Source organism: Ambystoma mexicanum, chromosome 6q, assembly GCF_040938575.1.
Source record: "Ambystoma mexicanum isolate Mex_15411 chromosome 6q, UKY_AmexF1_1, whole genome shotgun sequence".
In the NCBI taxonomy this organism is placed as follows: domain Eukaryota; kingdom Metazoa; phylum Chordata; class Amphibia; order Caudata; family Ambystomatidae; genus Ambystoma; species Ambystoma mexicanum.
Genome location: NC_090937.1, coordinates 635,901,300 through 635,923,568, shown reverse-complemented (window position 1 = coordinate 635,923,568; position 22,269 = coordinate 635,901,300). Strand labels below are relative to the sequence as shown.

Here is a 22,269-nt window from a genome sequence, read left to right as displayed (position 1 = left end):
CAGTGTCATCTTCAGGAAGGGGGGGGGGGCAACCTTCCCTCCCTGCTATGGCCAACCTGATTAACTAACAAACGCTCCAAGGATCCACCCTGCTCATTTGTTAGGCCCTGCAGCTGGTGGCAGCTATTAACATTTCAATAGAGGGTACTTCAAGCAGGTCCACATGGGGCCTGGCTACAAAGGTTAACAAAGGGGACAGGAAACCCAACAAACGTTTATATGCAACAGTGTCAACATGAAGCCAGTTCCCGCCCTCAGTATCAATGACAGTGAACTGTGTGAGACAGGCATTGTATCAAAAGAGAGAGACTCAAAAGGGTTCATTTTAAAACCTTTATTTACCAAGATCCTGGGTTGGTGCAATGCCTTGCTGGCTCCAACTCTAAACGGATAGTTCTATTAACTCATGTTTCTAATGGCTGTTGTTGTCTAATAGTCTAAAATAAAAAAGACTGTCTAAACCTATGCTTGCCTTCACTCTTTACAAACATGTGATAGGAAGTCTTTTGAAAAGGAAAATAATGGTTCAACAAAAAGTGGGAAACCAAAGTTGGTCTCAGGTGGTCTTCTTACGAGGTGCAGTTTGAGGTCACAAAAATGAGCTCAATCAACAGGGCTATTCGTTAGTCCTTCTATGCAGAACCCTTGCAGTGATTTCAAATACCTTCAGTGTCTTTGAGTTCATTGGTGCTCCCTTCCCCAAGCTTCAACTTATTCAAGTTTCAAACACCACAAAAGAAATAGAACGGTTCCTTTTTAAGATTCTCTGGGGTTTTCTTCCCCATGCTTCAATCCTTTCAACACTATGAAAAAAAATAACAAGTCTCCAACTTAGTTGGGCCTCTTAGGGTTCCCTTCCCCAAGCACAGGCCACTTCCAGCTTTCAAACACAAAGTCAATGTTATCAGGATGCACTTTGATTTCCTTGGTAGGCCTCTCAGGGTTCCCTTTCCCAAGCTCAGGCCTCTTCCAGCTTTCAACACAAAACAAAAATATCTCGCAATTCCTTTTCGATTTCTCAGGGTGCCCTTGCCCAGGATTAGGCCCCTCTAGATCCAAACACATGTTCAACTGGTCAGGATGTACCTTTTCCTTATATACAGTTTTTCTTACAAACCATCAATCAGAGGCTTCCGAAAATAAAAAAAACCCAGACTCTCTGCTTTTCCTAAGCACGACTATTCTGACCCTTTGCCCCGCTCTTCATTTCCCTCTAATGCTTTCCTTCATACCTTTTAACTTCAGGTGCTTCCTGCACCCCTTTCACGTATTCCCTTCTCTTTGCCGTGCACATGTGCACTGTCTTATTCCTTTCGTGCCTCTTGCACACTTCTTTCACACTTCTGTGCACATCTGCACTTGTTTCCTTCTTTCCGGGTCGTTCGCACCCTTTCCTGTTACTCTGCACTTTACTTTTCCTTCCTTCTGTGCCACTAGAACACATTCTCCTTCTTTCTTACTTTGTTTCTTAAAACTGTCTTTCTTTCTCTTTCTTCAGAAACCCTTGGGCCCGGCACACAGCCCAAGGGAATGAGCAATTGCACAGATACCACCAGCGGGGTTCCAGCTGCCTCGCTCTGGCTCTCAGGAGACCAGGCTCCCCAGTCACGCTGCAGCCTCTCTCCAACACCGCGCCAGCGTTGCGGCATGCCACTCTCCTCCGGATCCTTCTTTTTGCAGCTCCCAGCTTCGTGGCTTCTCTGGTCCAGTATTCTTACCCAGCTCGCTCCTCCATCTGTGCAAGACCACACCTTTTATAGTGAACAAACCAGTCAGGTGTGAGTGGTCACAATCAAATGCCTGACCCTGCCTGACTATTAGTGGGAGAACTGAGTTCTTTCTATGGTAGGTTGCCCATATTTTCCCCCATGTTATTCCTATGGGTGATGTTTACTAATCTTAGTTGCCTCCTCTTCGTCTAAGTATTTGTTGGAAATGGGGAGGGTGGATGAGGGAGATGGGGTGAGATTGGAGATACCCCATAAAGGCTGAGGAAGGGTAGGTCAGGGTATTTTTGGGACTGGGGTAATACCATGTCTTGCCCTTGGGACTTTTCCTCCCAATCCCTGTGGCCCTCCAGTCAGGTGATCCTCCCTCACTTGTCCACCTCCAGGCTCTGGATCAACGAGTGATGGCCCTTCCCATGCCATCTGAATGGAAGATACCGAGGGAGTGGGTGGGAGTTTACAGTAAGCCACCCGCTTGGGGGACCACATTCATAAGGTACGAGAATGTGGTTTGCAGGAGCCAGAGAGTCTGGTCTCGCTGCAGCTTCAAGGGAGACCTGTCACTTTGACTCTTTCATCAACAACAGACAGGAAGATGGGGGGACCTAGTATCACAAGGGACTGTGGTCAGAGAGCCTTCTGCTGAGAAAAGGTGCATGCCATTTTGATTCTGGGACACCCTTGGTTCCTGTTCTCACCCCTTTACCTTTTCCTGTTGCAAAGCACTGTCGTTATGACCACACATAAAAGAAAATTGTTGGTAGGGACCCCAGGATTGGTTCACTAAGGTAGGCTTAACCTACACCCATCACTGTGGACCACTTGGCTTTATAAGGAGGGCCAGAGCCCCTCTTTGGGCAGATAATCTGAACACTAAAAGAACTAAACCTTGGACCCTGGCTGAAGGTACAGTCTGCCTTAGATCTTCTGACAGTGAAGGAAGGGCAGGATTGCCAAAGAGGGAAGTAATATCCCTCCCCTAAACATCTCCAAGAGAACAGAGGAAGATGCAGAACTCAGGACCTTCCAACCACTCCACAACCAGTACCCAGCCAGCACACAGAGTGCCCTGCTAGGCTTTGTAGCAAGCTTCCTGAATAGGAAGCACCAGAAGGTCTCTGAACCTACAACGAAGGACAAGGCAGCTGCCTGTAACACACTCCTCAGCTTTGAGCCATCCGCCTTGAAGGATGACAAGCCCATTGAAGAAGCTGGGAGAAGTGCCTCGAAGAGCATGCATAGACGTGGTCTTAAAAGCATATTTTCAAGCAAGTCGAGTTCCTTGAGCTGCAACCGACTGCAATACTGACCGTTGTGAAGCCGCAGCCGCTTAAAGACATTTGAGAAGTCTCGACCAGTGCTTCAGACCCATCGAACAAAACTGAAAATATTCCCGACTTAGAGCCGCTGTGTAGACCAGCCTGCAGTCGTTCGCCCAGCTTCATTCACTGTATTGCCGCCTGATACCCCGCAGGTCACCCCCATCTTGAACTCGGTCACAGAAGCCTGCAAAGTGCCCTGAATCTGACTCGACCCAGTCAAGCACGAAGAACACCTACAACACAAGGAACATTGTGGCATTGTCCCCTTGGTCTTTCCAAGAAGGCCCCTAGAGAAATATTAAGACCCATCACTCCCTTTTGTGCTGAAACCAAGAAACCAAACACTGTTGTGGTTATTAACCAGATCGACTACCCTCCTGTCAGTATCCAAAGTGCATCCCTTTTTCGTCTCTGAAACGGTCTGTACTCTGCATGTAGATCGTTTTGATAAAAGGGACAGTCCATTCAAGGTTGTATCATTGGGCAATAATGGTATTTTTGCTGTGTTGTATCGAACAATCCACAACCTTTCAGAGATAAGCCTACCGTTCTGTCCAGGTTACCAAAAATTGGACAAGGAGGAATTTGCTTGTTATTCCAAACTGTTTGGATCCCTTCTGGTGTACTAGAGGCGTGGGACCAATTGATGGTTTAGAAACCGATATTCACCCTTGGTGCCCTGGAAGTGGATTCATCACAGGATTCCGACCCCCACCCACCCCCACCCACCAAGAACCTCAAAAAACATCTGAAGAGGGGCCTGAATGGGGATATGCAGGTAAGCATCTTTCAGATCCACTGCACAGATCAAGTCCCTTTGCTGTAAGGCTTACCGGATCTGTGCCGGGGTGATCACCTTGAATTTCTGAAGGGAAAGGAAAATACTTAAGTCTGCAAGGTCCAGAATGGTACGCCAGCCTGCCTCGTTGACTGGCGGGAATAGAACCCCTGTACAATTTCTAGGGCTCTAACTTTTTCTATCGCCCTCCACTCTGCTGCCCCAGGTGAGGGAGACCTAGCCTGCTTCAACGGGGGATGGGATGGGGATAAAGAGGGAGCTTGAACCCCCTGTTGGTCACAGACCACATCCATAAGTCCCTCGTTATGGTCCTCCAGGCCTCCAAGTGGAGGGAAATCCCTCGCCCACTTGTGTCCCGTGGCAACAAACAAGTCCATCATTTTGTTGTCTTATCAGTGGAAGAACTGGTTGAGGCAGCTTGGTGGGAGACAAAAACCCTAGTATCAGTTTTCATCTGATTCTTACGTTGCATACTGGGCGATCTGTCCTGCAGTCTCACCTTTTGCTCTTGGAAACCTCTGAATCCATAAAAAGATCTCGATCACGCCTCAGACTGGAACAAGACTTTTGCTTGGGAGGGTCAGACTTTGTAAGCACCGACAGCAACTTTGCCGCCAGGGTACTGGCCTTCTTAGCAAGCTCGTCTGTTGAGCTGTGGAAAAGATTTCATTCTAGCATTTGCCAGACCGTCCTTCACCTCATCCAATCCGTCTTGAGGGATAAATTTCTCAAACTTTACCAGATCTTTCCACAGCCGTTGGTTCATGGCTGAGAGCAGCACCGTGGTGTTGGCTTGCCTCAGCTGCAACGCCGAGTTTTCTTTCTTGCCCAGACACAGAAGAGGACAACGCTGACGCCAGCTTTGCAAATATCGCTGATGCAGCGACAACCGAAGAAGATGGCTTCGGGCAGGCAGATAAAAAAACCTCCTTGGTCTGCAATAGCCTATAACGTAGGTCAATTGGTTTACTGGTGGGAGGACCAGAATGTGCTTTACTCCAGATTCTGTTTGCCTCTGCTAACATGTCTTTGTGCAGGACAATCCCTGCTATCTTGGACCTTTTGATCAATTGTGCACCCGGCAGCACCCCCTCCTCCAAAAGGTGGTGCGCCCGGGACCGATATTTCCAGAAAGCTCATAAGGCCCATAAGCTGCTCCCCCTCCTTAGTGAGGTTTGGACCTTGCCGGGGCAGCGAGTCCGGCACTGTCGGAAGATCCAGTTCCTGAATTAGAGGAGGAGCAGAATGACCCGGTTCACAGCAGAGGTTGGGGTTCCACTGGAAGCGGAAGCAGATGCTGATCTGGGAGCTTCGGACAGGTTGGCATTATTTCTCTAAGAATGCCTTTGAAATACTCCTACATAAGAGTCCAAATGCATCAGCATCTGGAACCGCTGAAAGAATGCCTCCTCTAATTGATGGAACATGTGCTGAGGAGCCGGTATCTGAGGCACAGTAGGCCGTGAGCATGACTCACTAGAAACTGGCTACCAAGTGCGCCTGGACAACCACAGATCCAGGTAATGGAGCAGTGACTAGGTGACCGGCAAAGACAGTGGGTAGCAGAGACATTCTAGTCGGGCCGACCACTCTACCCCCGGGCAAAGGGATCATTCTCCCCTAAAGCTCTTTTAACCAACCCTGAAGGGTCACATCACAATGACGCACTAGTAGTGGATTTGGGCCACTCTTTTGGTGCCACAAATGAAGTCACAGAGGATGGAACAGCTGAGGTGGCAGATTCCATTTCGAGCTGCGACAGCACCAACAGGCCCTTTGTGGTTTGAACCCGGTCATGCTTATCCCTCTCACAGGGTACCTGGGCTAGCCGGTATCAGACTTGGCCCTAGAAGAGGGATCCTCAGGGATAGCCCCAGTACATTTAGCTACCTGTGGAGCATTGGTCCTGCCAGGAAGATTAGCCCTACTGGAGGGACCTTCAGGGAGGACCCATGTAGACTTAGCCTCCAAATGGGGAACCTCGGCCTTGCCGGTGCTGATCTTGGCCCTCTTCCGAGGGAACCTCAGGGGTGAACATGGTACGTTTAGCCCCTACTGGGGGTACCTCAGTACCACCAGTAAGAGTCCTAGCCCTGAGCGGGGAGCCTCTGAGCGAGCTCCAGTATCCAAATATGCCTCAAGGGCATTGGGACGAGCCCGGTACTGCTCGAGTGTGAACGGCCCCTCCGGAAATCATGAACCTCTGAAGAGGAGCCACCAGCTCTGGTTACCCTGAAAAGGAAGTCACTAGTCGATGTTTCTTCATGGAGACAAATTCTCAAATGTGTTCTGGCATTACCGGACGGAAAACTTCTTCCCAGCGCTGGAGATGTCGAGTTAGGGACCGAACTGAAAGTGCATCACAGGCGAAGCAACTGTCCCCCTGTGAATCGGGACCAGGCACTCCAAGCAGAGAGCACAAGGATCCAATGGTGAGTATCTTCTAGTACACAACCCGCAGGAGGCAAGCCCCATGTATTTCAGCATAAGCGGGCCAAAAAAAGACTATGAAATCAGAGACGAGGAGAAAGAATTGTGCCAGAAGAAAAAGGGTGTGAAAAAAAGATTACCCGCTGGTGCTGAAGCATCCAGCCCGACCGCACGCAGAAAAGTACTGAAGTGCGAGGCCCGGAGGCAGGTCTTGGGGAGGCCGAACCTGTGGCCAATCATGTGCTTGGGCCTGGGACATGAAAATAGAAGAGAACATTTCTGTATGGTGCTGCAAAAAGCTCTGGTCCGGTCCTGGAGGATGGAATAGTCCACAAGTAAGGAGGAAAGGAGACACGCTGTAGGAGCACTTTGAGAGCATGCCTCATTCAATCATGGACCATGTCATGAAGAAAGGACGTTCCTATTGACAGTGCTTGATTCACTAATGTGAGCATTTACAAGTTACTATACTATTACTTCTAGGTGAAGTGCAAGTACTGCCCAACAGCATAGGGCTAGGTTGTAAAAGTACAACATACAGTGCTGCTGCTGTAAACACAGTAAAATTCGACCTGTCTCAACACTAATCAGCAAAGTAAGGGATCTCCTTGTACAGCAAACACATCTTTTCCATAAAGGCAATAGGATATATTTTTCTCTTTACAGAATTTCATGCCTCTGGTGGTTACTTTAATTTTCCATGCCAGTTTTGCAATTAATTCTTACCAGGCGAATCTACATGAGGAACTGTCAAGGCCTGACCCACGACTTCATTATCTTGCTCATCAATCAGAACTCACACTGGCTCCTGAAATTTAATTTTCTGGTTATGGAGTCAGCCAAAACGTGTGTGGAATATTCTGCCCCAAGGAAATTAAACTCATCAGATTTCATTAGACTCGGGATTTGGCAGAAAAAATGTGTTTGGTGCACGATTTATTGCCCAAGGTTGTTCTTTTACCTCAAGGATTTTGAGACACACGTGATCCAGATGTGACCCGAAAATCAAATTCAAAATGAAAATTCAAACACGTGAAAACCCATGTATGTGTACACCTTTTGTGATGTGTTTATTTGTGCTACTCCCTTTTTAAAATATTGAAGGAACATATAAAAGGTGACTTGGTATAATTTTATATTTTCCCCAGGTATTTTCCCAGGTATTTTCTTTTTCAATGCTTCAGCAGAGGGTTTTTCCGCTGTGATAGATGGAGATCGCCATAAAGCTGTGGTAGATTGCTTAAAAAGGACAGACTAGCCAGCTCGGTTTGACTTTCCCTTTTCTTTTCAGAGGGGGTGGTGTCGATTAGCGCCCTAGACAGACTTAGGTTTGCACCAAGACAGACTTCCGGAAAGTGGTCTTTGAGGACTTCCAGACGGAGCAGGGCCTTCGATCTAGGGTCCCTGGCCCCCTTCGTGGTCTGAATAATAGCCCTCAGGCAGTTCATCGCCTTCATCGGAGCTAGTTTAAATGTGCCCCGGCACACTTGGTTCAGAACCTTGTTCTGTACCCTTCCCAGGGGACGTCAGCGGCCTACTCCCTCCACTTTTCTGAGACTTTTGGGAGGAAGTGGCTGCTGTCCCCTTTCCAGGGGATCTTTGCCGAAACCGTGGCAATTACCTCATGCCATGCCAGTAAGGACAACCACGGGGTAGCTATCACTGTGGGCACCACCTTTGTGGTCTGCCCTCCTTTTGAAGAAGTAGGGGTCGTCAACGGGATTGCAACAGCAGTCATCATCGATGTGGCTGTTGATGACACAGTTGATGATTTTGTTGTTTTGGCTGAGTCGTCGATGGAGGCAGAGAAGGGCCCACCTTGGATTTCTCCTTCATCGTCTTGTCCGCTGATGGCAAGCAGAGTCTCAAAGGGATCAAGAACTTTCTCTGAGTGTGCGACCCTTGCCCGCAGGCTCACCGTGGATGTGGTTGGTAATGATGACCTTGTCCTTCTCAAACCGGGACCTGCAGCAGCAGTGAACCCAGTGGGATCTGTGGCGTGCGGGTTTGCCTTCTTTTGGACCCCCACGGGCAGAGCGTCCTCTAAGGACCTCAACCTCTTATCTGAGGAAGCTCGATCGTGTATCCGGCCGGTCCTGTGGGAAGCATCCTAAAGGCCAGAGGCCTTACCCAATTTTACCCACTCCGCAAGCATGCTGTAGCGGTCCTTCTTGGTCTTCTTTGAAAAAACCATGGCTGACCCTGCATACCTCCTCATCACGGTCCGGATGCAGGCAGTAAAGACATTTGGGGTGTTGCTCCTCCACGAAAACGTTCCTTAGTGCACATTTCGCACAGAGTTTGAAGAGGCATCTCTTCTCCTCCGTCATGCTGAAAAGGCAGGAAGTAGGCCCAAAGCTGGGCCTTCCGATGTAAGTTCCTCGATATAGTAAAATCTTCACCGACAGCGGATCCCTGCTGCCGGGAGTCAACTTCTGGTCGAATGATAAATCCAAAATTTTGTCAAAAACGTTCACATTTTACCAAAAACTCAAAATATTAGGGGAAAAAAGCTTGGAGGGCAATAAGGACTCCAAACACTGAAGCGTGCAGTACAAATCTGAAGATGGCGACTAGGGGTAGAGCTTGGGGAGAGGACTCATTGGAAGGGGGCAGTATGACCCAGAGGACAGCGATTGGCTTAAAGGAGAAACAGTTTTCACGCGATGATTCACAGCCTGACAACATGCCAGACCCCCTGCTGTAGAAAGGTCATTTGTAAATTGGGGGCCAGATCAGATACAAGTATGAGTTCTGAAGGTCTACTGTTTGGAGATCAGTACCTTAAAGAGGTGGCTGAGTATGTCATGATGTTTTCTTCCCTAGATTGACCTCATAGACTATCTTCATGAAAATCATTTACCCAGATAGGGTTTTACTCCAGGCTGAAGAGGAGGAGCCACTTGCCCACCTTTTTTTCAAGAGCTCAAGGTTCTGCCAATGTTTCTAGAGGTAGAGTAGATTTCAGCCTCACCACTCCACCAACAATAGAGATCCATTTTTAAGAGACGCGAAGGCAGGAAGAGCAATATTTCAGCATCATTTGTAATGTAATCCAATCAAATTGCATGTTCTCAATTATAGTTATTAACATCAATGAGCACTCCCACGTACCTAATGTGTGGCACGCCCATTTGGGCTGACTGGACATCAGTTATACAGTATGTGAAAACTGTTACCAACCCAATGTCTTGCATCCTGAACATTTCAGTCCAGTAGTAAAAGAAAACCGAAATTATTAAAATAAATATAACTTAAGTATGCAGTACCACTCTCCACAAACTAGAAATAAAGGTGGAGATAGGCAAACAAATAGTTTCACCAAAAGGATTTGCCATAATGTTGCTATGGCTCTCCTTACAGCAAAAGACACCGCTCGTCATTCCACATCCACTAGTACATGGCAAGTTCTTCTGGTGCTTCCTAGCCAACTATACGATTACTGACGTCTGGTACCAGATTGGTGAAAAGTGTGGGACAGAAAAACATGGGCACAATTTAAATTATGTCTAACTTTTGTTTCACGTTTTTAAAGAAGTTGTCCCTGTTGAGGTCTGCAAATTCTCTATTGTGATTCATTTTATATTGTAAAAATGTCACAAATACCTAAAAAGTAGCAAGATCTGCTTGGCGTCCTGAGATAAGAATAAGTACAATAAAAATCACATAGGACAGTAACATGCACATTTACAGCTCCTGTCCGAAGGAAGAGAGTAAGAGGATCAACATCCTGATTAATTTCAGCAGCAGTGCTAGGAAACAGAAAAACAATGTCAGGGACTAGAACCTAGAGATTTTTCTGATTATTTTTCACATTACTCTGATGACATTTTAAGATAGAAATCTTGAATGCATGTAAACCTAAGAGAGTCTCCGGAGAAGTTGCTCTATAAAGGCTATTCTAAAACGTTTAAAATAATCAGAAGAGATTGATGGATTCTTAAAAAAGAAGTGCATTTCTTCACCATAAGGTTTTCAATGCTTGTAATATTTAATGTTTTTTTGGTCAAAACGAAACGTTTAATGCTTTATAAAGGGATTTATTTAATTTTGCATACAATTTAGAGCTAATCTCTATTAATGCCAGTGAATTCATAATACATACTGATATATTTAGTAGAACTAGAGTGTAAACTCCGTTTAAAAATCAGAGTGGAAATACATTTTAAAAAAAAACTATAACACCAGTTCAAATGCTGTATATACCATTTGTTTTAGAGTAACAAGCTTTATTGAAACATTCCTTTAATGCCAGCCAAGGACAGGAAAAGGTTAGCCAAAGGTTAACCAAAGCTTTCGACCCATGGCAACACTTTTTCAATGATGAATGCTACAGGACAAGGAGATAAAATGTTCTTGACCTCTTAAGCAAGTTTTGTCTTTTCAAATGTCTACCAAGTGGGCAGGATATGAGAGCTAAGGCCATTGAACTTTAAATCTATGATAACAACACACACTAACAATGACATTTCAGTCCAACTTGGTAGATGATGAAAGATTTGTTACATTAAGATGATAAAATCGCTCAAGAATGTGAAGAGTATTTCAATTGGACATAGTTAAACCACTATTGCCCTGACTGCTCTAGGCCTCAAGCAGGCTCCACAAAATAACATCTCACAAAGCTAACTGCCCTTACCTGTAAACATTTTCGTAACAGCTTTGCTTTGCTTGCGGGCAGAGCACATGAGGAGAAGCCATGGTGGGAAGAACTCGTGATGAGCTGCTAAAAGTTCTGCTATAGTTCCCGATAAACCAGATTGTCTCTGTTCACCGTCTGCAACGTTACAGCCCTCGTCGATGGAATCAATAAGTATAAAAAGGCTTTGCGAAGGGGCTTTCATTTCCAAAAGGGGAAGCAGCACACACCTACAAGAAAAACAAATCAAAGCAATGTTATGGTTAATTGTTGTCCGTTATGGCAAGAACAGATAGAGGTAATTCTATTGCAATTAATTCTTTTTAGCAGTACGCAAATAGGAGGAACCAGTTTATACTTCGAGAATCCTGTTGCATGAGTGTGTACAACCTTGTCCCAAGGAATAATGTACCTCTTGTATAAAACTTACTTTGGAAACTGGTGTTCTACTTCTGATAAGAATAAGGACATAAGGAATATGTGTTTTGTGTGTATTGGCAGATTTGCAATATGGTGCTTATGTAATACAGAATACAGATACATAAGAAAATACATTGTTACCATTATTTGAACAGGTGTAAAAGTGGATTTCTTTTCATTACAAAAAGGTAGACATTTACAACAATAAATTAACAATGTTCAAAGTAATCGGTTAAAATCTGGATCTTAGATTTCTCCAAGAAATTACTTTTGGAAAATGACAATAAGGTAAATAACCTGCATGTTTTATATATTGCACACTACAATTATGAGACTGCAGATGTAATGCATGCTCCGCAAAAGACAACTACAAGCCAACCATTTTCAGATGATGGTTTGAAGCCTAGAATAACCTAAAACTAGAATATCTATAATCTGTTTACCAGTTACAAGAATTAAACTACTGTAACTACAATTTGATTCCTACCTCTGAAATACTGAAACACTTACAAATTATTCTTTATGAATCAAAATCTACAAAATAAATGAATAAATAAAATCACACATGAGGTTCACCATCCAAACTACTCACGGCTTTCTGTACTGATTAGGAGACAGCAATGCATTGTGCGTGCAGGTAGGCCCAATCCCTAAACTAGAAGATTAGTTCTAAACAGATATGATCGGACCTTCAACTGATGTTTACAAAGGCAAGCGCACCTGGTTGGAAAGCCCACTTGCAGCGACACATATTCCCCTACTTGCTAAAAGAAAACCTGTTCAGTTTGTGCAGAACCAGAGGAATCTAGCTGGAAGAGCTCCCTCCTCCATATTGTTTGATTATGAGAGATGACATCTCTCTTGCTTCCCTTATGTAGCAATATGTCAAAGTAGGAAAGGGCTGTCGATGTACGGTTCAGTCCTCCAAGTACAGAGATGGCACAAGGGCATGTCTACAATTAGATTGGGGTTTCAACTGATCCAAAATGGATAGCACAGCCATGTAATTTGTTTTTCAGATAATGTCACATTTAACCTAGTGTCAAGGGACTGTTGTGGTGCCTTTTTTAATGCAATACTGGTTACAGCGGTCAAAAAGCTCAAAATCTGAAGTCAGTGACTTGTACAAACGTTACCGTTAGTAGGTCTTTGTATGTACACAACAAATATATATCAGATTTATTTTTACCTATGCTCCATGTTCGCTTACGTATTTTGAACATGGCTGTGGATTTTGAAGATCGCTCTGAAGGTAAAGCAAAAAATATTGGTAATGTCCACAACAAGAAAATCTCTGCATTTACATGTGCACCCGGTTGAGAAATTTAGAAACGTAAACCCCGATTTACATGATTTCAATTGAAAAATATGTTGCGGCAGAATGTGAAAGATCACATGATTTCTACACAGTGAACTTCAAATGCTCCATGATGCTGGGAAGGACTCCTTTGGAATACAGGCCAACAAAGCCATATAAACATTGAACTATGTGAAGGTATAAGACACTATTTCCATTTCATTATTTGCTACCAATATTCTTTCTTGTAATACTGTGTAAAGCCTGGTTTACATGTTGCAACTGACCAGTCACTAACCATTACAAAGGAGTATGCGTTCTAACACATTTTTTTATATGTACATTTTTTATTAGATTTAAATCATAACAAACAGTAAAAACCAAACATCAAAGAGTTAACAGTCAAACAAATGTACCACATAGGGATACACATCACTAATAAGACAGAAGATACAGAGGTTATAAAGATACTCTTAGATTATCAAATCTAGGCATCTTCCCCAAATCTGATCAAATGTTTTTTTATTACTGAAAAGGATAATTTTCTCCATTCTGGCCACCCGTCTTAGATCTGAAATCCATTCTGCGAGCGTTGGCCTTTCCACATCTTTCCACCTCCTTAGAATAACTTTTTGCAGAGTTGGAGGCCCTGAAGAACCTACATCTTTGAGGGTATGTGAGATGAGCCACTAAATCATCTTCACCCAGAATTACACTTGCATAGTCATAATTCACATCAAAAATGAGAATCTCGTTCATTTTCAGTGAAACCTTCCTCTAAAAGCGCCTTAGTTAATAACACTCTCAGATCATATGCTCAAACGTCGCTCTGGCATGTCTGAATCTCCAACACGCCTCCGAGTCAAGAAGACCCCTAGCGTGTAGCCTTTCGGGTGTCCAGAAAACCCCATTTAATAACTTGATCTGACGACTTCTCTCACCATGATTTAGAGATGTAAGAGACACATTCTAGCATATGTTGGACCACCTATTCTCGCACATCTCCGTGCCTAATGATTCTGACCATTTGACCAATAACTCTGAATTTGGTTCCTTGTATTGACTTAGCTTCCTGTATACTTTAGAGGCCAAATGGCCTTCTCAATTATATTCTTTCAACCAGACATGCCACTCTTTGTCTACCTCTGGAATTTTGTTAATCAATGTCTTCTTTAGCTTCCTACATTCCCCTAGAGTACAATCCCAGAAGTCTTTACTTGTAGACAGCTGTTTAAAATTGAGCCATTTTTGCCATCCACTACATCTTGTAAACACTGGATGCCCCCCTAGTAGCCAGTTCGGCCAGAGAAGGGATATCCCATCCAACGTTATGTCCAGATTCAGCCAGATTGAAGTGATGGGGGTTACCAACCACATCCAGTTTGCTTTTCTTTACAAGAGCTTTCCAGCATGCTCTAATAAAAGTTGTTGGCGGAAAGGTTTTGCAGCCAGCCCCATCCACAGATGTAAGAATAGCTCTAGGTGAAAGAGGGGGGAAGTGCTACTGGTCTCCGCCTGAGTCCATACATCATTCGAGTTTTCAATGAATGGGACTAAGTGCCTTGCACCAAACGCCAAATGGTAGTTGTCAACGTCTGGAACACCCAGACATCACTTCCCTGAGACAGTTGCAGTTTCCACAATTTCAGACGAGGCTGCTTACCTTCCTATAGAAAGGTTTGAATGAAGGCCCTCAATTTTCTTTACAAACCCCATTTTGATCTGCAATGGAATCATGTTCAGCACATAATTTTAACAGCATGTACCCTGCCCTAAAGGCTCAATTTCAGCTCATTCCATCTCTTCAGGTCTGATTCAAAATTTTGGATAATACATGCAAGATTGACCTCCATCATTTTAGAAACATCTTTCGTCAATCAGATCCCTAAATAACGCATCTTTTCAGGACACTGATTAAATCTGTACATACTCATACTTAAGATCGAATCAGGAGCTTGATGCTGGCAATGCTTAGGACTTTGTCCAGTTGAACTTATATCCCGAGATTCTGTGCAAGGCTTCGATTTGATCCATCAACGCTGGAATCGAAGATTTGATGTTTGCAGAACCAGCAGCATGTCATTAGCGTAGAGCCAAACTTTTTGACCGGTCTCTCCATATTGTATTCCTTCAACCTTCACATCTTCTCTAATCCGGACAGCAAGAAGCTCCAATGCAATAACGAATAAGATAGGAGAGAGCGGACAGCCTTGTCTCGTCCCCCTCTCAAGATCAAATTTGTCAGAGACATATCCATTTGTTTTCACACAGGCAGTTGGACAAGAGTTTAAGAGCCTAATGCATTTGATCCAATTACAACCAAATCCAAAACCATCCAAGGCAGCCAAGAGATACTCCCACTCTATCCGGTCGAAGCCTTTCTCTGCATCCAACAACAGCACCACGACCTCCTTCTGATGTTCTTTACTCTCAAACAACGTAAACAGTAGCCTTTGCATGTTGTCCGAGGCATGCCTCCCCTTCACGAAACCTGTTTGACTCTTGTCTATTATTGTTGGTAGAAAACGTTCCATTCGCAATGCTAGGGCTTTAGCGAAGATTTTATTGTCCGTATTAATCATGCTTATGGGTCTATAACTGCTTGTTACCAAAGGTGATTTTCCTTCTTTCAAAAATGTTGATATTGAAGCATACCTTGTTTTTGCTGGTAATCAACCCTCCTTTAGAGAGGCATGTAACATGGGCAAAATCAGATTGTAAACTTCATCCGGGAGGATTTTATACAACTCGCGCGGCAGACCATCTGGTCCCGGGCATTTTCCAGAGTTTGGCGAACTTGCAGCTCTTTTGAGCTCCTCCACACTTAGTTCTTTTTCAAGTACATCTCTGCATATAGAATCAAGTCTTTTAGGATTACATCCATTTACATAGTGCATCAATTCCTCCTGACTCACATGGATCTCCAAGGAATATAGTTTGGAGTAATACTCCCTGAATATTACCTTAATTTTTATAGGCTCATAAGTCACAATTCCATCCTCATTTTCAAATCACACTGACCTGACCGTCTTTTCACTTTCCAGCACGCGTAGGCGATGGGCCTATGTGTGAGCCTATCGCACTTTTCACCTTTTTCATAATATTTGCATCTTGTTCTGAAAAGAAGTCCATCAACTCTTGTTGTAAGTAGATCTTCCAAATTGTCTTTCTTCTTCTTTAGCAATTCCAAGAACCTCTCTGAGAAAGTTTGCATATTTTGCCATTCAAGAACCTCGATTTCTTCATTTAGAATTTGTATCTCATTGTGTCTCATTTTTTTCTTTTTACTCGAGAGTCTTATTAGCATCCCTCTCGAGTAGGCCTTAAAGGCCTCCCACACAAATTCAACCTTCACTTCGCCTGTACAATTCTCTGCAGACAAAGTACCTTGCTTCTTTCACTATCTTATCAACGATATTGTTGTCATCAAGTAGTGTCACATTTAGACCCCATGTATTGGTTTTAGGCAGTGGATAAGTCAATTTCAGTTCCAGAAAAATGGGAGCATGATCTGAGATTGTGATGCCTTTGATATCCACTCCGATTAAACATTGTGTGCACAGACCGGTCGTCAAGAATAGGTCAATTTGAGAGTACACGTTATGTCTTGCTGAGAAAAAGGAGTACTGAGTAGTTTTGGAGATGAGGATTTTGTAATCCTCAGACGTCTAGGAAATTCCACTCCATCATCAGCTTCCTTAAGGCTTCCCTTTTAGGCTTGCTGTCATTGTGCAAATTCCCTCCACTCTTATCCAACAGAGGATCAAGTAAAACAATAAAAATCACCCCCCACAATAACATTCTTTTCATTAATCTCTTGTAGGAACTGAGCGAGAGTAAAAAAAAAAAAATAAAGGCACCATTCCCTCTATTGGGAGCATATATATTACAGATACAGTCATTAACATTTTGAATGATCAAATTCACACATATAATTCTACCCTTCTTGTCTTGTTCACAACACATTTTAGTAAGAGGCAGGTTCTTCCTAATCGAGGTGCATACACCTTTTGAGCTAGAAAAGAAAGATGAACAAAAACACATTGCCAACCCATTCTCTTCCATTTATCTGCACCCACCTCCAATAAATGTGTTTTTTGAAGCAGGGCAACATCAGCCCCCAACCCATCCAGTTTCTGCGAAATCATATTCCTCTTATTTATACAATTCGCCCCATTAACATTCCAGGAAATTACACAGAAGCTCCTCTTATATGAGATTGCCATGAGAAGACTGTCAAAAATATCCCCCGTGATGAAACCTACACATACACCAGAACACGTAACAAAAAAGACTAACTAAAAAAATACAACACCCAAACCACTTGGATTTGTTCAATCCAAACCTCTGGATCCTCCCTTCCACAATTATAATTATGTAGAAAGAAACAACACCCGCTCCTTCATATGGATTCCCATCACTTCCGCAATACATATAAAATCAAGCTTAAAATGAAAAACCTCACATTGGACTCCCAATTCCCATTCCACTCGGTCCGTCCCAACAACAACCCTACAACACTACTTGTCATCATAGTTTGAAAAACATCCCAGAGGTCCCCCCACCTTATTACACATCCTCTTAGAAACATTTAGACTTGTGCTAATTTGTACCACCCCACATAGAACCTCTAATTCCACCGGACATTCATTCTGGAATCTCACTACACCCATTCGGGTCAATTCCCTTCCCCTACTAGCCGTTAGCACCAAACCCAAGTGGTGCGCATTAAAAGGTCAATATTTGCACGGACCAAACTGCATTCACAAACCGTTGTGAAAAAGGTGAATTTTGCAACACTATACGACTTCTTACCTAACAATTGGAGTCCACACTTCCATACTGAACCTCACGCTGGACTCCATTCCAGAATCCAGAATTAAAAATGCACTTTCTGCCCCAATATGTATCAGGCAAACTGTCATATAACGGTCAAATCTAATAATTCCCAAGACATCTCAATTCACCTCACGCATTGGTATATACAACATTATCAGTCCACCATCAATATGACCCAATGCCGACACCTTACCCAGTGGATTCCTCTCCCCATGAGCTCTACTTTGGACTTAAGTATCCCCAAGAGCTGCAGAGAACCTGTATTGCCGTAGGACCAAAACTGAACCCATTCTCCAAGTGTCAAATGCACTGGGCCAAAAATACGAATTTAACACCTACATCATTTTGCCACATTGCATTCTATGCACTGACATAACATGCATTTGGGAGACAAAAAGTATGCATTGATTGTCTCTGCAGAACTTACACCTATTTCTTTATTTCTTTGTTTAATGGGTCTTAGAAGTGCCCAATTTTGCATAAGGCCGTTTCAAATGGTTCCCTGCCTCAGGACCACTTATTCAAGCTCCAAGAGTATTCCATTGTTTACCCTTGTCATTTGGTTCAATAACATTTGGATAATCAGGATAGATGGCCATGGTGGAATGAGCTTCCCTTTTTCCCTTGCCAGTCTCAAAACGTTCTCCTTTACACTCACTTTTGTTAACACCAGAATTTGCCTTGGTTTACCATCCTCCATGTTCTTCCCTGCTCTGTACGCATAGTCCAAATCTCCATCATTCAACACTTTCCTTCCCAACACCTCGGTCAGGATCCCTCCAACTCTTGCGACTAGATCCTTGTCCAGATTAGGATTTTCTCTCACTCTTAGCAAGCGCAAGTTATGGATTCTCCTTTCTGCTTCCAGCCTTAAATTCTTATTTTTGAAGTCAGAAACCTAGAACTCAGCTCTTTATACACCCTGTAACTTCCAGCAACTTCAGAAGCCAGGGAAACATTTTCTGACTCCACTTTAGTCATTCTAGTCTCCAATTGACCTACTTTGGAAGATAACTAATTCAGGGTAATTTTCAATTTCCCTACATCCTGAGAGACCTTCAGCAGCAGAGCATAAATGTAATTCCAGGAGTGTCTTCCAGGTCACTTCCTTGTTTTGGTTTCTTAGGAGTAGGGTTCTCTGGAATCTCAATCTTCTTCTTTTGAAGGGTATTCATATTCAATCCTGGTATTAATCATCGATAGGCCAAGAGGGAGCAGGAGCAGCTGGTTTAAGCTGCTGCTCTGTTCACCAGCATTCCAGAATCCCATTCTAACATATTTTTAATACAATTGCTATTTGTCAAAATGGAACAAAATTACATTTTTTCTTATCCAGCAATTGCACAATTGCTACAAAAGAAATACATTTGACACCATGATTCCATGTCAAGATACAAAGTAAAGGAGAAACTTGCATGCTACTGCATAAAAACGGAAACTACAACCTTTATTTATGGGAGGATAGCTCAGGGACAACAGGTTCGTCTTGGAAGCAAGACAAGGCAGTGCCACTCACTTTTGAATCCCAATTGCGCACTTAGAAACCAATCTCTGGTATTATGGCGCGTCATAAAACAACAATTATTATACAGTATCAACGGTCTCCGAGGAAACCACTGGTGATTACAGCCATATGAAAAAGCAACTTAAGGAAAACAGGGTTTTGCTGTCAGTATGGACTTCTGAAAGGCCCAGCTTTTCTCATCTGTCCTATACCTTTAAATCAATATGAATTGTATAGGATCAGAGAGACACCACTTGCCGTCAAATCTGTGATCGGACTGTAGAAATGGAAAGCTTCAGATGAGCTAGAAACGAAAATGACCTGAAAAGAATACTCCAAATAAGGTATGGAGCGAGCAATAGATAATCACCACATTACTTTTCCTCACCAGTACATTTCGTGACTAAAGTTGGGTTTTAGGAAAGACAAAACGCAGTTGATTACAGAGACGGTCCATTTCTATGTTACACAAATCGGCCTTAAGGAATTTATGCTTAACATATTAAAGCGCCTCCTGAAACCTGAAGGCATACGCCATCAAAGCATTCACAGAAATTAACAAGGTTTAGCATTCACGAACAGGATCAAAACAGTGTTCTAGCCTAACAGGATGAACCCCCACCCCATCAATTATGCCATGGCTTCACCAGGGAATCCTACTTCTGTGGGAGCAGGCTTGCGGATTGTTTTGGAACTATTATATTAAAAAGTTAAAGATTGTTCTTAGCATGCAATCGCCTCCTCGGCTCTGCTGTAACACTGCAATAAAGAGTGTAACAGCGGCCCTATAGTTTATAGAGGTTTGGTAGCTGGCACCTACATGGACAGAACTTGTGCAGCAAAAAAAGTGTGATTGAATAATTGGTTCTATTTATGGAGTTACAGATTGTAAAGTCAAGCAGTCGCAAATGGAGAGGACGCAGCCCAGCACAATGAGGCACGAAGCTTCAAGACAGAGTGGCCCAAGAGTTTGCCAGAATGAGTATTGGTGTGAGACCAGGCTGCAGTCTGACCAATAATACAATACATTATTTATTTCATTTGTTATACGCGCCCAGGACCCAGAGGTATTGCATTGATATGAACTGTAGCCAAACTGATCATCCAGCACAGTTTACTGTATTGTATTTATTGTAGTTATATAGCACCTTAATCCAAGGCGCTTTACAGTTTAACAACAAGGAATGTCCAAGAGACGATAGGGTCCAGGATAAAACTCGCAAGCCCTTCTAAAATTCTCAGTCTGAGGCAATTGAAGTTCCAGAGATAGTCTCATTATGCACTGATGTAGTTTATTTTATTTTATATTAACGGTCTGTACAGTGTTAATAGCAAGCTAACCCTGTGGTATGAAGTGATGGCATATTAATGTATACAATTCCTGAACATTCTTCTGGAACACAGGATTCAGTTATCGACAAGACAATCCATGGTGTGGATATAGAGCAGGCCATAGAATATCCAAGAGAGCTGCCATGGAAGGATAAAAAGCATATGTTCAAGTAAGAGCAAGGCCAGTATGGAGTAGACATTTTGGGGACTGCTGGGAAACGGTAGAATGGAGGTGCAGCAAGAGGATGTCATGAAACAACATGGAAGGATATTAAGTGCCACCGAGGGCATTGTAGAAAGTACAAACTACCGATAAGGGGCAGAGCAGAACATGAATTACTGACCAAAAACGTCCTGGGAAGCAGGAAACATATTGTTACTCACCATTAATTCACTATATTAAATGTGTTATGGTTTACACAAAAAGATTGGACACACATTATTAAAAGGGCTGCAAAATTTGACTCGCTAATCAGAGTTTATTCTTGGCGTGTGAAATAGTGTGAATGTAGGGAGCTGGCAACCTGACAACGCACTCTTGTCTTCACATGCACAGTGTGTGCGTCCCTCCTAACACATTGTATGGAGCCATTTGCAAAGACTGGCCTTGGATCTGGCTTTCTACTAGTCATTCATTAGGTCTGGTCTGGTCTGTTCCGACATCATGGGGTCTTGATGTGGCAGATGCCAAAATGTCTACTTGAGGCCTGGTTTAGCAGGAGCCAATCAAAGTAACTGCGGTAGTGGTAGCCAATGGCAGCCACCCAGGGCAACCTGCCATGGTTAAAGAGGCCATGCATGTGGACTTGTGTGAGTTACTAAAGGCACTTGATGCACACAAGTCAGTAGTGCAGGATTTTGAGGCAATGCTCCACCACTGGTAAGGGCTTGAAGCTTCATGTTCTTCTTGCAAAACTGTCGGATGATGGCATCCAGATCCTCAGCCAGTCCTTAAAACATGGCCTACAAAATAAGGCAGCATAGCCTCATTATAATTAGTCACCATTATTTGAAGTTTTACGATATCAGCAATCCCAACCCTGCAGCCGATAGACGCACTGACAGGAGAAAGAAATCAGGCAGTAATGCTCAGCAAACGTTCAGAGAATCCCACTTAGATGCCCGACAATTGCTGACACCAGCCACACCCCCTGACGGCACAGCTCTATTACGGCACCTCGGGAGAACAGCGGGCCGGATATCACCACAGGACACAGGCTGCAGCGATTTACTCGCGTCTTTCTGGCATTTTTGAATCACGTAATTAATTTGCACACATGCTAACCACTGTGCTCGAGATGATGACCTGAGGCTTCAGTTTTCTGCACAGCTGCTCAAGCTTTACTCGTTTATACCAGCGTGCAGCCCCAGCGCACGACTGAGACTACTTTTTCAAACTTGTAGATATCTTCTAACTACAAGAATTTCAAATTAGAAACAGTGCTTCCCTGTATCCACTTACCAGAAGGAAGTGAATTAAGGATACCTTCTCCTCCCCAGCTTTGCCCTGCGGGACTTTCCCCACAGAGATTCCAGAGGCCCAGACAAAGGCTTGCCAACAAGTAGCCAAAACGCCCTTGGACAAAGCCTTGAGCTTTCTTGACTGCCCATACCAACTTTAAAGGGGGCACCTCCCCCTGTGATGGTTTTGGTCCCCTGTTTAATTCATTTCACTTCCGTAACTTGCTTTGTTCTACTTACAAGGGGGTTTCGGGCCAATGGCTATGGTCCACTGTTGAACTCTTTCCACCGTCCTATTTTGTCTATACCGAATATTTGGTGATTGTTGTTTGATAGCTGTAATCCATTTGTCTAGTACAAACACTTTCAGATTTAGGACCTTGGTTGGTTGTTCTTTCTATTTTTCTATTTTGTTTTTTTCAATATGCTTTGCTGTGATTTCGCAACACATGAATAGTACTAACTCACCAATGATGTTACAATTGGATGTTATACTCTT

The 22,269-nt window shown here is 43.6% G+C and overlaps 1 protein-coding gene across 3 annotated transcripts in view; it reads right to left on the bottom strand.

The window, feature by feature from the left end:
* ANKRD50 (ankyrin repeat domain containing 50) overlaps positions 1–22,269 on the bottom strand; it is a 239,834-nt gene that overhangs the window by 97,836 nt on the left and 119,729 nt on the right. For all 3 annotated transcript variants that reach the window (XM_069631123.1, XM_069631122.1, XM_069631124.1), the window contains exon 3: positions 10,918–11,147. In XM_069631123.1, the coding sequence (XP_069487224.1) occupies positions 10,918–11,147 (230 nt within the window). The remainder of the gene's footprint in view (positions 1–10,917; positions 11,148–22,269) is intronic.